The 15,513-nt window shown below is 40.9% G+C and overlaps 1 protein-coding gene across 2 annotated transcripts; it reads right to left on the reverse strand.

Annotated features, from left to right (window-relative positions):
- Window positions 1-1,485: 1,485 nt before the first annotated feature.
- On the reverse strand, window positions 1,486-15,420 carry TMEM43 (transmembrane protein 43). 2 transcript variants are annotated; one of them, XM_026088027.1, is made up of 12 exons: window positions 15,312-15,420; window positions 14,472-14,621; window positions 13,100-13,234; window positions 11,940-12,034; window positions 10,710-10,759; window positions 9,152-9,221; window positions 7,282-7,352; window positions 6,999-7,120; window positions 6,303-6,377; window positions 6,124-6,225; window positions 4,398-4,515; window positions 1,486-3,436 (listed from the first exon to the last, which is right to left on the reverse strand). In XM_026088027.1, the coding sequence occupies exons 1-12, from the start codon at window positions 15,321-15,323 to the stop codon at window positions 3,234-3,236; spliced, it is 1,203 nt and encodes a 400-aa protein (XP_025943812.1). In that variant the 5' UTR covers window positions 15,324-15,420; the 3' UTR covers window positions 1,486-3,233. The 2 variants fall into 2 exon arrangements, with proteins under 2 accessions (XP_025943812.1, XP_025943813.1); XM_026088028.1 differs by lacking the exon at window positions 15,312-15,420 and adding an exon at window positions 15,060-15,243.
- Between the last annotated feature and the right edge of the window lie 93 nt (window positions 15,421-15,513).

The following is a 15,513-nucleotide window of genomic DNA, read 5'->3' on the forward strand; positions in this document are numbered from 1 at the left end:
CAGTGATTTTTAGGACAAAATGACACCAACACAGTCTCTTTAAAAATAGAGGGGGATACAGTCCATTCATTGCTGGACATTGTCACAGGGGAAAGATTGAAATGCAAGAAAATGGTTTTCATTTAAATATGCTCAGAAAAAAAAATTCTATTTTTATACTGTATATGTGGAACAAAATAAAGTATTGAAAAAGATTAATCTTGTCTATTACCCCTCCCTTCTGGCCAGCTCATTTTTCCATAAGCAGCTCTGTTTACCAGGAAGGATTCTCACACAAGGATAAGAGCACAGCAGCTGAGCTGCCTGTTCGGTTGTTTTATTTTTCCACTGTGTTGCCAAAAGTTACAGGTCAGGTCCCAGAATATCCCAGCATGGGCTGGTAGTGAATTGTTTTAATGTTGAGGGTCTTTTCTGAGTTTTTGTAATCAAGTCCTACATAAGACTTAGAGAAAAATTTTAACCCTTTCATGAGCAGGTAGAACTGCAGCAGGCTGAGGACATGGTTTCTCCTGTGTTACTCATGGTGCAGATATGCAGGATACACACTGTGATGAATACTTTGAATGTAGGGATCCAAGTCCAGCTCCTGCTGACATCAGTAGTTTTTCACCCACTTAAAATAGGAGTAGGTACCAGCTACAGCAGAGTAACTCTGCACTTCTTAACTTGGGACACTTCACATAGATACCCAAAGTTATGAAGCTGGCCAGCATATAGAGTCTGCAGGGAAAGAGAGAGTAACTTCCAAAGGCAGGAACTTACCACTCCTTAGCCATCTAAGGAACCAACCCTAACTTCAGATGCAAAAAGTAAGAGTAAATATACCTTAAGGGAGAGCAAAGCAGAAATGGAAGATTATTGACATATCAAGTGCATGTCTTGTCAAATTTTGGTAGGGAGGCAAGAGAAGGACTGCTGCAGTTGTCTCCGTAGGAACCTTGTTTGTGTACACATAGTGAAAGCAAGCCCTGGCTCCTCCACAGTGCCTGTCATGGGAAACATTACATTCTTTCCTGTGGAACGTATCTTTTATTTTGCATCATTCCTGTGCACAAACTAGTATATAAAAACAAAGTATTTTAAGCTGCTGACTACATCAGTAAACCTCCAGTCCCCTTAAAAATAAAATATGTTGAACCAAGTCAAGTTGAACCAGCACACTTTTCAGATGATCTCTGGAGGTAAGGAAGTTACTGTTATTAAATAAGTAATGAGGAGTAAGACTACAGTAGCCTGGGACCAACCTGTCATCAAGAAGAAGTATGTGGACTGGAGAGCAGCTGGGAGTTTACTGGGAACTTGCTTCCCAAGATGGAAAAATATTTGCAGGCTCTATAAAAGCTCAATTGCACATTTATCTAAACCACCAGTAGGAAACTAGTTGGTTTGGAAGCTACAGATTGTATTCCTCCATTTACTTGGGCACTGTCCATGGACATGAAATACAAARTAAAGGCAATCAAAAAAGAAGCCTATAGACCAACCTTTTGAAAATCATTTTTATTAAATATACAAAAGTTCAGCACTTTGTAGAAAATTATTTCTCCATCTCTAATATGGTAATGCTGGTTGTAGTTTCCTGCATCATTTGTATAACAGCAGTCCAACACTTCTGTTCTTCTCCCCAGCAAAGTGCAATTCCTCATTTGATGAGGCAAAAGATATGTTAGAGTGGCAGAAATAGATTGCTCAGTCTCCCTAACACATTCTTTGCATTAGACTACTTCTTGCACTTCAAATAACCTTGCACTCACTACCACTGCTTTCACCAGCAGAGCAGAGCCATAAGAATTTGAGGCTGAACTGATAGTGTTAAAATATCAAAAGAGCAAGAATTAAGGCTTAAAAAATTTGGTTTTTTTTAATAAATCAATTCTCTGTTTTAGTACCATTTTTTAGCAAACATTTGCTTCTACATATGTTCAAGTAAGTTCTTTTGGTATGGGGAACACATTTCTCCTGACAGTCATAACTGGACTTCATAAATACATTCACTGAAGACATTTCCTATTTGTGTACTGAATTATGTATACTTAGAGAAAAAACACTGAAGTGTAGGTAGGGCACATCTAGAAGCTACACTCTAGCTAGGAGGAGACAGTCCTAAAAACAGTACTAGATCATTTCCAATTGCAAATACTGGTGACAGCAGAAATATGTAAACATGAGTAATCACAATACTACATGAAGGCATTGCATTAACATGATATAAAGCTCAAGATTTAGGTTACTAAAGTTTATGAAATCAAGCAAAAATGTTTCCATGATTTAATTTCATGGAGCATTTTCATTGTCTTTGCTAAGTGAAATTCAAAAAAGAAACAGTATACATAGGAAAAACACCAAATATTTTACAGAAGAACGTACATCAGATTTTAAAAGTTAATCAGTTTTGTTTCAAGGCAGCAGGTTTTATTTTTAAAGACTAGTTAAAGGCAAGTGACCTCTGAGTATCCCTTTAAGCAAGTGCAATTTGAAGTTAAGTTTCTGAAATACTTATGCAATGGTACAGTCCACACTACCACCTTGGATGCCTAACCAACAACTTCAGAGGCTTTTAAGAAGTTGGGGAAAATCAGTGCTTTCTGACAAGCCTGCCCTGCCTTAGAACACTGCTAACCTGGCCACTTGTGACTGCAATTTACTTTTAAATTAGATCTTCAGTCCAAAAGCATATATTATGCTTAAGTACTGTGTCCGTCTCAGACAAGTTGTGTTTTTTCTTTGAACACATACACTTCAAAATGTATCAGCAAGAGAAGTGTACATGACTGCGTATATAAGAAATAAAGCGTCAGAGGGAGGGACTGTCAAAGAGAGGTACACACACACATTTCCTAAGGACTTCAGATGACAGTCTGTGTGATGAATCTGGCCCTTTCTCCCTATAGACAAGGTGCCCCACTGTCAGTGAGGACTTAACCAGTTCTCAATAATCAAGGGAATTAATAAGTGGTAAGAGAAAATCTGCTTCTTCACTGATTTATAATGAATGCAGACACTCCAAAATGCTTTGTTCCTGAAGTCAATTTTGACTTCCTACAAAGCAGCATCCTACAATAGTCTTACTTTTCATGGATAAGTGTGTCAACAATCACATCCCAGCCCCCTCCCGAGCTCTTGGTGCACACTGCCAAACTGTGATGGGCTGCAAGCGTGCTGCTGTAATTGGAACAGAAATGCACTGGAAAGGTTCTAACCAGGACTGAGCGCAAAAGCCAAGCGCCCCTGTCTCACTGGTGCTTCTTCGGTGGAACGCGAGATTTTGCGATCACAATAGGAACTGCAGAGAGCAACGCGATCAGCAAAGCCCAGAGAGGGCGGTAGAAGAGCCAACCAATGGAGATCGTCAGGAGCGACAATGAGCTGGCGACACAGAAGGCAAAAGCTTTTAATCCAATGTTAACCAGATCTCTCACAACAGGAAACCAGTCCACTGCAGAAAGAATTAAACAAAGGATAAAGCTGTTGACAAGATGACTGTWTACCAGAGATCCTATGTTGCTAATAATTCATTCCTAGGATTTGCACACTAACTATTGTGGTCAGAGGACTCAAATCAATATCAAGGGGTACTGAATAATGTATTTCATTAGAGCATCTCAAGGCATTTGATAAGTGAGCAACTCCATCTCTTCAGATAGGAAGTCACCCAAAAGCAAGTTAAAAGTCTTGTCCGAGGCTTAAGAGGCAGAGCAGATGCCCTAGACTTATTCCACAACTATAAGGCTAACATACAATATGSAAACACAAAAAAGTAATTTTTGACAAGAGTAAATCTTGCAGTTGCATATATATGCACAGTAAGAAAAAAGAGAGAGTGCACAGCTACAAAACACATTTCCAGCAATTAAGAACTGATTTCAAAGCACATGATAGCTTTGATGCTTGAAATTTATGCAAGTTTGAGGCACCCTACAGTTCTTCTGTAAGTTTTCATTCCAACACTTTTATAAGTTAAAAGAATAAGCCAAAACCTTATTGGCTGTGTGTTTATGATAGTGTAGACACGGCACTATAATAGAAACAATGCTAATTAAGACCTCCTTTGGGGGAATCTTTTGTATATGGGTATAAGATCATGTTGCAGTACCTGGAGTTAGACTTGAAAGAACCAAAACAACTTGTGCTTTGGCTTCTGATTTTGGTAAGCACTGTGAAACTCTAAGTGGCAAAGAGCTATTTATATATATAGTTTTATGTTCAACCACCTGGTTCTGGCATCCCGTTTATTGTCTGCAATTTTCTACAGTGACTTTCAGATCCAGAGCCCAATGTGAGTTCAAATCAAGTTTTTCTTACCCTCCAAATTAATCTCTTTTATTCACATTTGTAATTAAACTTCGGGTATTATGATCTTATTTCTGAACTGTGGTACCTTTCTGTAACAAACTTACCCAAAGTGTAAAGGATTCGGGTCATTAGGTTGATGCCCACAAACATTGCCAGCCAGCCTGCAGCACGGAGGGCCCAGGTCTTCATGGTGTTACTCTCATGCTCTTTTTGAAACGCCTCCTGAAAGTGAACACTGTTATATGCACCCTGACTCATTTTCTTTCAAGATCCCTCTGTTTCCAGTGCATTATGAGCAAGTCAGAGCCAACAGCATTTAAGCCGTACAAATTCTCTTGTAGAAGATACACTGCAGCTCATTCGGTAGGGTCTTAATTTTAGCAGTAATATCCCAGTACATTATGACAGATTCCAAAAGGCAACACAAGGGAAATGTGCATCTTTCTGACCACGCTAAGAAAACCAAACAAGCATTTTCTTATACTCTCTGTAACCAGGCAGAAGGTGCACATTTTTTGCTGCAAATAGATACATTGAACTTTATTGTGGAAAATAAGGTATTAAAAAGTAAATGTAGTAAGGAAGAAGGAGCTGATTTTAGTAAGTCTGGAGGAAGGGGAGAGAAAAGGCAACAATATCCACTGATGGCCGAAGGAAAGGTGTATGAAAGAAATAAAGCAGCATGCAGAGGAGAGAAAAAAAAAAAAAGCTATGATATGTGTATGTTTCACTAAGARAAGCAAAGCATTTATTTGCAAGAAGTCTGAGTAAGATTTTTCAGAATGGGGTGTCTGCCCCTCTTCCTCGACAAAAAGCATACATGCTCTGGAGATGATCAAGACATAATAAAACRTCATGTGTATGCCTGATTTCAACTTATTCATTGTAGTGACTATTTCCAGTGTAAAAGTCTGTCTATTGAAGATTCAGAGCTCACAGCAGAGAACTGATTCTACTGCTGCTCCTTCAACTCAAAACGAAACCCTCTTTAGCTGTTTTGGGGAGCTCCTGTAAATTCTTGTCATCTGGGTTTTTTGCAGCAGGGCATGAAATAATCATTAATGGAAAGCAACCTACTAAAAGGAGTAAATGAATCACCAGATTTCTGGAACATGCAGGATTTATTGATGCATAACACATTGCCTGAAGGTTCCTGCTAAGCTAGAATAGCAATAAACATTTCAAACAGGCCTAAACTCTCTGTTAAGAAAGGCAGAAGAGAATATGGCTCCTACGGTTTGTTAATTAAAGCCTGGGTTTTATTATTTTTAAATACAACCTCTCAAAAAGCATGCATGTGTGTGTGTGTGTGTGCATGTGCATATATACACACACGCACATATATGCATATTTATTTATATATTTGCGTATATATATATATATATAATATATATATGGCAAACTACAAAAGAGCAAATAAAAGCAAAATGAGAAGCACAGGTAAAATCCTTAGAGCAAAGGGTGTTCAACAGCAATGGAAGGTGGGTTTTTGGGGGTTTTTTTTGTTTGTTTTTAATAGGGTTGCTTTAGCCACAGTCCCTTTTAAACTGTCAGAACAAGCAGGAAATTACTCTTTCACATAGCCAAATTAGGTACTGTTCATGGATGAAGCACAGCACTCTGCTGCAACACATTAAGAACATGCAGAAAGCTAGAAGGCAAATGCAGGCTATAGTGCCTTGCCCTAGATAGGAGAGAGAAAAGGGAATGTTTAGACCAGAGCTCTCCTCCTCTAGAACAGGCCTGAAGGAGAACAAGAGCTTATTCCCTTGCTGCTTTTGGGCTGCCATCTCCAATTTTAACCTTCCCCGGTATGGTTTGGTATCTCACCTCCACAGAGAGATCTCCAGGGTAGAGAATCTGCAGGACATCTCCAGACTTGGTGTGATATGGAATCAGTTGATCCCCTCGTTGGCGAGCAATCACAGTCACCTTGGAAGAAACCGAATTTTACTGGTTACTGAGTTGGTGCCAGAGTTTGCAAAATACAGGAGAAGCTAAAGACTTACCTTATCAGCTGAGCCCAAACGGGGGTTATTTCCACTCAGACCTGCATAGGAGAATGAGACACGAAGGTCTCCCACCTACAAACAAGAGAATATTGGAAATCAACAGAGAAAGTTCTTTCCAAAGGAGAATCCCAGGAAAGATAACTGCATGGGAACACCATTTATTGGATCACACTTTTTCTGAACATTTATGTCAAGCCAGAGAATATCCAGTAGGATTTCCAAGTTGTATTTTTTCCAGGCCGGGTTGATAGGAGAAAGAGGATAGGCTCAAATGCTGCTTTGCAACACTCCCTCCGATTTAGCTGCAGGAGCCCATTAATGCCAAAGGGCTCCTTCATTCATCCCTTGCCATTTCTTCTTTTGGCAGAGGAGGGCAGGCAGCACAAGCTCACAACAAACTATTTCACTGTATTCAGTTCAGTACAGCAAGGCAGAGGTGGAACCATCCCATGTCTCTTTCTATTTAAAAGCATGGCAGAAGAAGAGACTCAAGAAAACAGAAGATGAAGATGCAAGCAGGATCAGAAGCTTCCTGCGAGAGAATCACTCTTGCTGAAGCACTGTACTAAGAGTCTCATCCTGTAGTGGTGGCACCACTACAATTTCTACATATTGCAATGGAAGCGGGACCTTCCCCAACCTTCTTTCTCACATAATAATGATTGTTGCTTTGGTTTATCCATCTCATCTTACCTCTGGACGCCTGGGGTTCTCACTGTGATAGAAGTAGTCTCCTGCCCGGGTAACATCAGCGTGTGGGTCCTCAAGGTTTGACAAGCTTAGCTGCTTAAAGTCATCAATCCTATCCACAAGACCTAAACAGAATAAGAACAAAGCTCAGGTTTGGCTATCTAACTTGGAATAGCCAGCTTGCTGGCTCCCTGATTATCACTTGAAATGACTGTCATTGTGGAAAGAGCCAGCATCTACTGCTGATGCAAAAGGAGACACAGCATCAGTACAAAGCAATCCTTACCTTTAGAAAGAACAAAGCTGCCAACTTGGACGTTAGGAGAAACAGCAGTGAAAGCCTCCACAGCCATGGCACTGGGGAACAGAAACAGCTCTGATTAGTTCCAGAGTTATGGGCAAACTCTTGATTCACAGTGTGTAATACATGGCACATAACCATCAGGAGAAACTCAAAGAGCTGAATGACTGACACGATGTGAAAACAGATCCATTGGGAAACTATGTTCAGACATTATGGTGCTGGAGCCACTACGACACGTTAAGGAAAGATATGCCCTGCCCATGGGATCCCCTGGCCTGACCTTCTATGCAGGCAGGGCAYGGGATTTCACAAGTTATTTCTGTACTAAGCCTGCAGTGGGCTGAAATTGAGTTCAACTCTTAGCAAAYTGTTCAATGATGTTATAAAGGTTTTGAGTGATAATGAATTAATCACATTGCCTGATGAATTCCTGCAATGGTTAACTACAGTCATAAATGCACTTCACTTCTAGCCTGAGTTTATTTAGCTTCATCTGTCAACCACTGTATCTTATCCGCTAATTTAGAAACCTAGCTCAAACTTTCTCCGCATAAAGGTACTTCTAGATCATGACCAAATTAGATACTTAAATTCTCAATTCTGGAATCCTTTACTCACAGACTTAACTTCATTCTCATAAGTAGTGCTATTGGATTATCCTTGGCAGTAAGTAACACAGATAAATGTATTCTCACAAATGTCCAAGTTGCATTAGCGGGTAAGATGGATGGAAGAAAAACATGTAATGCACACTTAAAATACAGTCTCATTAATAATAAGCATGATTTGGAAAGATCAGCACGTCTACATACACAGGGTTGATTCAGGCAAGGATCTACCATAGTTATGCTCAGACTTCTTGGTCTGTACCACTACACTCAGATGAAATGTTCTCAGCTGCAGCACTAAATCAAAAATATTTCTTACTCTTAACTAGAGACTGAAGAACAGTTGGAGAATTTTCATTAAGAAAGTGGTGTTGGGGCAGGGAGAGAAAACAGAAATGTCATCTGTGCAGCCCTTTCCCATTACCTCTTGTCTAACCAGATCTAAGTTAGTTGGACTTATAATTAGAAGTATATGTGTCTTAACTTTCCCTTCCAAGGTGGTACTTCCAATTAAAGGATAGTTTATTCAGAAAGCACAGAGCACCAAAACAAAGTTCTGGAGATTTTGCAAGTTCAAAATTTTCTTCAAATTCCCATATTCCTGCCTCTCCAGCTGTATTTTTTACTTACACCATCACATTACATCACACAGATAGCATCCTGCACCCCAAGAAACCAAGCAAGTGCTGTGAGAATGACATGCAAAGCTAAGACTTGGCATTAAAAGTGGTATACTGTAGCGTAATCAAAATGCTGCAGATGAGAGAGATAAGAAACAAATTATATGTGGGTGATTGCCACAAACAAGCACGTGAGTTCACACATGCTAGCTTAGAAGAGCAGAGTGCAAGTAGTATGACAAGCACATGGGATGCCTGCTATTCCAGCTTTGTATTTGTAATAGAAAGAAAAGAATAGAAAAGAAAATTAGTAATGGACTGCATTAATAGACAATAAAAGTCAGAAAAAAGCCCACTCGAATTCTCCTACATAGAGACCACATGGTCCAGAGGTAACATGATAACAGCCTGACCGACCATAACTAATGGGTAAGTTAATTTTGGTCCCACCAGGCAGCTTTGAACTGTTATCTATCTAATCCCTTCATGTCTAAGCTTTCCCAACTATAAGAAGTCTGGCGGCTTTCATCTACCTTGCGGTGCCATGAGGATTAGTCATTCAGAACTCATCTTTGATCAGATATAATGAGAGAATCTAGAGGGACTGTCTATGCAGCACATTACCTAGGGTTTTTATGTCCAATTTCTCGATCAAAGTTTCTGCTGTTCACAACTTCTGATTTCCATTCAGTATCTAAAGAAAATGAGACCAAGACTGAGGACAAGACAGGAAAAGTTGCCACTAAGATCTTAGTTACTGAAGAAAGGCCCTTCTCAATCAGTGAATCAGTTCCAAGTTGCACTTGCTGTAATACTTTTTACATCAAGGTATATATGTGAGAGTCTGTAACATTATACTTAAATCTAGCCTTTTAACATATTAACAAGGAATGGAAGGAATTAGACAGAAAGGATTTTTAGGGATAAAACTGTGGCCCAACTATGCTCAGTGGCATTTTCCCTGATCAGGCTTTGATTTTTGGCTCCCCTCTTTGGGAGTGATCTGGTTCTGCAAGAAAGGGATGTGAGCTCTGCTGGAACTAGCAGATTCAGTACAGCAAAGCAGCAGATAGAGATGGTACCTGTACATTTCACAGGCAAAAATTTATAATACTGCTTTCATTCAGGCCAAAGCAGTCTCCCAACACCCCCAAGACAGGCTCCAGTAGATTTCTTACAACTGAAAAACTAGGATCCCTTTTTTGAGCAGTTCCCATATTAAATTTAGCTTTATATGCTTCTATGAAGGAATAGAAAAGAAGGAAAGGGAATCTGGTTAAACAGTGGAGGAAGGATTATTGTAAGGGATATTCTGGCAACATACAGCCTAATATTGGACAGAATCTATCAGTCTTGAGAGGGGAGCTGTTTTTTTTTTTTTGTTACGGCTTTTCTTTTTGTTCCCTACCACTGTAAAGCTGTTTTTTCCATAGCTCACACCCACTAGTTCTGATTCTATACACCTCCATGCTGCACTGTCCCACGTTTCACTGAGCTGGCCCAAAACTGCTGCACACCCACGTTACGCATCCACGTGCTTTAACTGGGAATAAATGAGGCAGAGACTGATCTCCAGAGATGCAATGACTCAGAGCATTTTTATGCCACTGGGTAGATCAGAATAATCCTCTTTGTTCTGCTCCTGCCAAAAAAAGCATTTGGCAAAAGCTGCAATGCACATCAGAAGGTGCTGGTGGTTTTCAGTAGCTGGTATCAACACCTAAACAGACTCTCAATATATTGCCTTACAGGCTGGGGCTACGCTGTTCTTCCCTGTCTGTTCTCTTCAGCTCATGCCTGACATGTGCCCAGCTACACCACTTCTAAAGACAAATCTCAGGAGACACACTGTGCTCCCAGCTCTGCCCACTTCCTGCCACGGAGGACTCTACAGTACCTGTCTCTGGAGCATCTTCTCCCTGGATGCTGCTCTGAACTTCTAGGATTTCTAAAGTAAGACTTAGATTTTCTGTAGCACACAGTCATCCTTTCACTTTGGTTACCTCCAGAAAGGGAGGTCCTGACATTTGCTTAGGAAACAGAACGTTTTCTTGTTTCTTCAAACTCCTTTCCTTTCTTTCCCAACAAGAAAATTATAGGTTTTAAAACAAAAATCAAAACACACCCACATAAAAGTCCAAAGTCAGAGTCATAAAAGAATACTTTCTGTTGATCAACTTACTGTATGTATACTTTGTCTCTTTCTTAATTTCACCATTCTCTTCATATTCCCTGCAGAGAAAAGGGGTGTGGTGAGAATCGAAACAGAGCACGCACACAACTGGTCATGCCAGAACACACTTCACAAATGAAACGTACAGATAGTTCCCTGGCAATACACTGCTAGTTACCAGCCTCCAACTAGACTGAGCCACTGATCACAACCCCCTGAGCTCTGCCGTTCAGCCAGTTTTCAATACACCTCACCGTCTGCTCATCTAGCCCATGCTTCATCAACCGTTAGATCCACTTACTTTTCTAAAAAAAAGCCTCATTTGGGAGATTAGTGACTTTTTTTTTTTTAACCTTTGTGGAGGAAAGGAAGGGAGCCTAGGTGTATGATGAGATTCCTGATTCAGCAAAAGCCTTTTTAATTTCCTCTTTGAGGACAGAGAAAAAATTGGCTTGAGGATCCATTCTCCAGTTTTAAAGAATGGCAGCAGGAAGGGCTTACCAGACAGGGTAGATAAGGAGGGGAAAAAAGGCCGGGGGAAGGGATTGTGAAGTTTTAGTTAAAAAACAAACAAACAAACAAACAAAAAAACACAACACAACCAGGATGAAGTATTTAGGGATAAAGGCTTCGATTCTGCTAATGAACCAGCAGGCATGGAGCATTGTGGGGGTGGAGTCAGGCAATTCCTGATGGGCAGAAAGAACATTAATATATAAAATGGAGTTTTAGTAACATTAGAAAGGGCAGAAATCAATTGGGCCTTTGGGAAAGATAGATGGAGTGTTTTCTATTGTTGGTCCATAAATTGTTAAAGATTTTTGAATTCTGTTGACAGCATATGCAACAGAAAATAATCGATGGGCTCTGGGAACAGCACAGGACAACAATAATGAAAAGGAAAGCCATAGCTGTAGCATGAAGGCTAAGAAGTCCCATAAGAAGCTATACAAGGTCAGGAATTAGAAACATTTTATAAAAGGTTTTGGAAGCTATCCAAATTTTATCAGATGCAAATTCCACAACATGAACCATCTATAAGATCTGACACCTGCAGGGAAATAAAAGCAACTCTGTAGAAAGCCCCAAGAGCTCTAGAACTCTCCTGCTGTAAAGTTTTGKTTTTTTTCTGGGGATGGGGGGGGAGTGGGGGAGGAGAAAGAGAAAGAATACTGTTGTGATGTGACCCTGTTAATACAACATCTTTCTAAATAACTTTTTAAGACTTCTTTCACTTACTTGGAATCTTCATATTCTACCCACTGGTACATTTCCACATTACGCTTAAGTTTGACGGCATGGATGGAGAGCCCGTAGCTGGGATCAAACAAAGGCTATTTAAAATTTAAAGAAAATACAAGTCAGTATTTATGTTGTACTTCAGGTAAACTCAAGCATCGTATTTTTATTCTAGCAAAGGCAATATTTTTTGGTTTGTCCTAGAAAACTTTCTCATCACACCATGATTTGGAAAAGAATAGCGTGTTCAAACAAAAAAAGAGCGAGAGTGCATGAGCACAAGAAAGTCCCATAAACAAAATATAGTGGAGCAAAGCTCCTTCAATTTTTGAACAACTGCATGACCAAAAGGGTGAAATGATGCATCAGATACAACAAAGTGCTGCCCTGCTATCACACAGTTTCCTTCTTTCAAGATTCTTTAAGAACTACACATTAATGAATTAAGTATCTTAAAAAACATATGGGGCAGTATCTCCATCCCARGGATGAGAAATCAATCATCTCACCAGCACAAATCATGAAGCCTCAGTGAATCCATCTACATACCTCAGTGTACATAGTTAGTACATAGTTGTATACAGTACAAAAGCCATGAAAAGACAGGAGGGAGCATCTGTTTATACCACTGATAAATTTGACCTAAATAATCCATCATCACAAATCATTGTCATAGTAAAGAACAAAACCAGAAATGCTGACTCAGGGGACGCAGGCTTAAGTGTTTAAACCAGGGGGAGATTTTATTTTGGTGGATGCTATCACGATGTGTTACCTCCTGCAACACAGGCTGACATGGACAACGTCACCATCGCTGAAAAAAGAGAGCTTGCAGAGCCTCTGTACTGCAAGTCCCTAAAGACTTTCTAACGTCATGAAYGCACAACAGGTTCCCTATGCATCAGAAGAATTGAAATTATACAAAGGCAGTGGGAGGGTAAACACAGCTAGAAGTAACATATTTCTCGGGAATGGGGAGGCCAGGGCTGTCTCCCTGCTTTTCGGCCAAGAACCTTAGATGGTAGCAGGCCATGCTTACAGGGAAGAAGAGAATCTACATATCTTCTCCCTGGATATTAAAAATACATAGTTTTAATCAGCAGTAAAGACTTCTCCTTTCTTTCAAGCTCTCCTGTCTTCAAGATGCTAGTTTTATTTACCTTTGATGTGCTCAGAGGGCCGGCTAAGTGCACTAGTCTTCCCTCATTCTGTTGAGACACAGTGTGGATACTATCAAGAGGGACCACCAGAGAAAGTCCCTCATCAAGAGATTTGGCTGTCCTCAAAGCTCGTCCCTGCAGTCAAGAAAAGCAAAATAGAGTTGTGGAAGATCAATTGTACAGCATCGTTTTGTGAAAAAGGTTAGTAGACAAGCAATCTGCAGACCCTACACAGGGCTTGCACATTTAGCCTCTAGGCATTTTCTCAAAATGCACTTGTAATTCTCAGCTCTCTCTTTCTCTGTGTCTGAAGAAGTTTGAGGCAGGACTTCTTATCCATGCAGCAGGCCCATTAACGTTATCTAAGCTACTAACACAAACACCGATTACTCCCACAAGGCTCTAAAATTATTACTCTTCACCTTTTACCTTGTTCGTTATTCTTGAATAAGTGCAATAATTACACCAGTTCGGATTCTTTTTCTCAGTCCTATTTGACTACTGGGCAGAAGTTCTGCTCCCCCTCTTCAAAACTGCCAAATATCCAAACTCCAACACCCTCCATGGCTGTGATCCTTCAAACACCTATATCAAGTTCAACTCTGCCACCACCAGGACTTCCACTGATTGCAGTGGCAGTTCTCGGGATGAGAAGCATGTGTTTGCAAGGGTCATATCGTAAGATTACCTCCTTACTTTAATTATTTTTTCAATTTAAAACCAAGACATAAAATAACACTGAAAATAATTAACATGCTCAGCTTTGCAAGGTGGAGTATTAATTCCTACAACACAATTATAACAATACTAGAAACGAAGATCCTACATTATCTCAAGAAAAAGACTGGTTATTTGCCTGGAGCAAATAATTTTGCTTTTTTTTAATTTTGGTTTTTGAGACTAAGTTGGACATCCTACCATCTTTTGTGTGCACCACTGATTCCATACTTGTATGACAGGCTCCAYTCCTCTCAGCTGCACAACACAGGCAGGGACATAATATTGAACCACTAGCACACAGAAAGATATTCTATATGAGCTGCTGCTCATACAAACCTCTTTCAATAATACTGACTATAACCTATTTCCACACCAGCTCAAAGCTTTTGGATCTTATCTTACTGCAGACAGCCACCATCTCTACCACACTCTGTTCTACAGAAAACCTCTATCTGTAGCCCGGAGATCCCCATTCTTCTGTTATCCCCAGCACAAGCAACAGATTCTCCAGACACATTATCTTTTTCTCATGGGTGAAGTAATAAGGTTTGACCACGACCATTATAGTAAGCCTATAAATATGAAACTAGTTGAATGTCATGTCACCTGTGACATTATAAAGCAATGTAAGCATTAATAGTGTTTAACTTACCTCATTGGTAAAAAGAAGGTAGAAAGACAGAAGAAATGTCACAAGTCCCATCAACATGCCCCCAGAAGTCTCGCTGAGCCTCTCCAGGAACCCTGGTTTGGACTGGCTTGTGATTTTAACATGTTCTTTTTTGCTGCCTGTGTCAGAGAACTGTTGGAGGCAAACCAAAAATGCAGTATTGCTGTGAAAGGCCAAGACATTCTGTTTCAAAATAAGTCTTTTAGCTTTGTTAAAACTGCTGTTCTGCAGAGTAGCACCTTTTGCCTTGGACATAAGCTTTTCCTCACTTGTAACTGTTTTGTCACACTTCTGATACTAGAAGTGTGACAGTCAATAAATAAACTTGATAGAAGTAAATAAGCTTGATGGAAAAAATCGCTAACATACTCGTTCAACCTGTCCCTAGCTTGCCTATTTTGCGTCCACACCCTGCAGTCCGGACATGACAAATTGAGCAATACTCCTGACTTCCAGACCAGCTACAACACAGCTATAAATAACAAGTTGCTTTTTACTTCACTAGGGGATAAGAGCCTGAAGCCTTTAAAATAATTGCACCTTGGGCAACAAAAGGAGACAGCTTAATACCAAATTGTTATTCCTGTCCTAGACGGTGCTGCATTAAAGTGCACGGGTTTCCATACGCGAGCGCTCTCCGTACGCATTTCGGCAGCGGGGAATGACCGAGAAGCAACTTGGGAGCAGCAGACGCAGCTAAGGGCGGTGGGGAGGCTTCGCCCCGGTCCCGCCGCCATCTCCGCGGCCAGGGTCCCCGGGGGGAGCCGGCGGCGGGGCCAGAGCCCGCCGCGGGGAAACTGCCACCCGGCGGTGCTCACTCACGTTCCTCGACATCTTCAGCCTTTTCCCCTCGCCGGGCCCCGCCGCAAACACCACACAGCACCAGCGCCCGCACCGCCACCTTCGGGCCCGCCCGCCTCAGCGCCGCTCCCCGCCCCAGGGCGCTGCCGCCGCAGGGCATGCCGGGACAGGTAGCTCCCAACCGCCACCGTCGCGGGGCACGCTGGGAAATAGAGTCCTCCCG

Source organism: Apteryx rowi, unplaced genomic scaffold, assembly GCF_003343035.1.
Source record: "Apteryx rowi isolate R43461 unplaced genomic scaffold, aptRow1 scaffold_75, whole genome shotgun sequence".
NCBI lineage: Eukaryota > Metazoa > Chordata > Aves > Apterygiformes > Apterygidae > Apteryx > Apteryx rowi.

Coding starts and splice junctions, on each gene's coding strand:
- TMEM43 (XM_026088027.1), bottom strand. Junction 7,121..7,281: donor CAGCTTTGTTCTTTCTAAAG/GTAAGGATTGCT, acceptor TATTCTGTTTAG/GTCTTGTGGATAGGATTGAT. Junction 6,378..6,998: donor AGAACCCCAGGCGTCCAGAG/GTAAGATGAGAT, acceptor TCTTGTTTGTAG/GTGGGAGACCTTCGTGTCTC.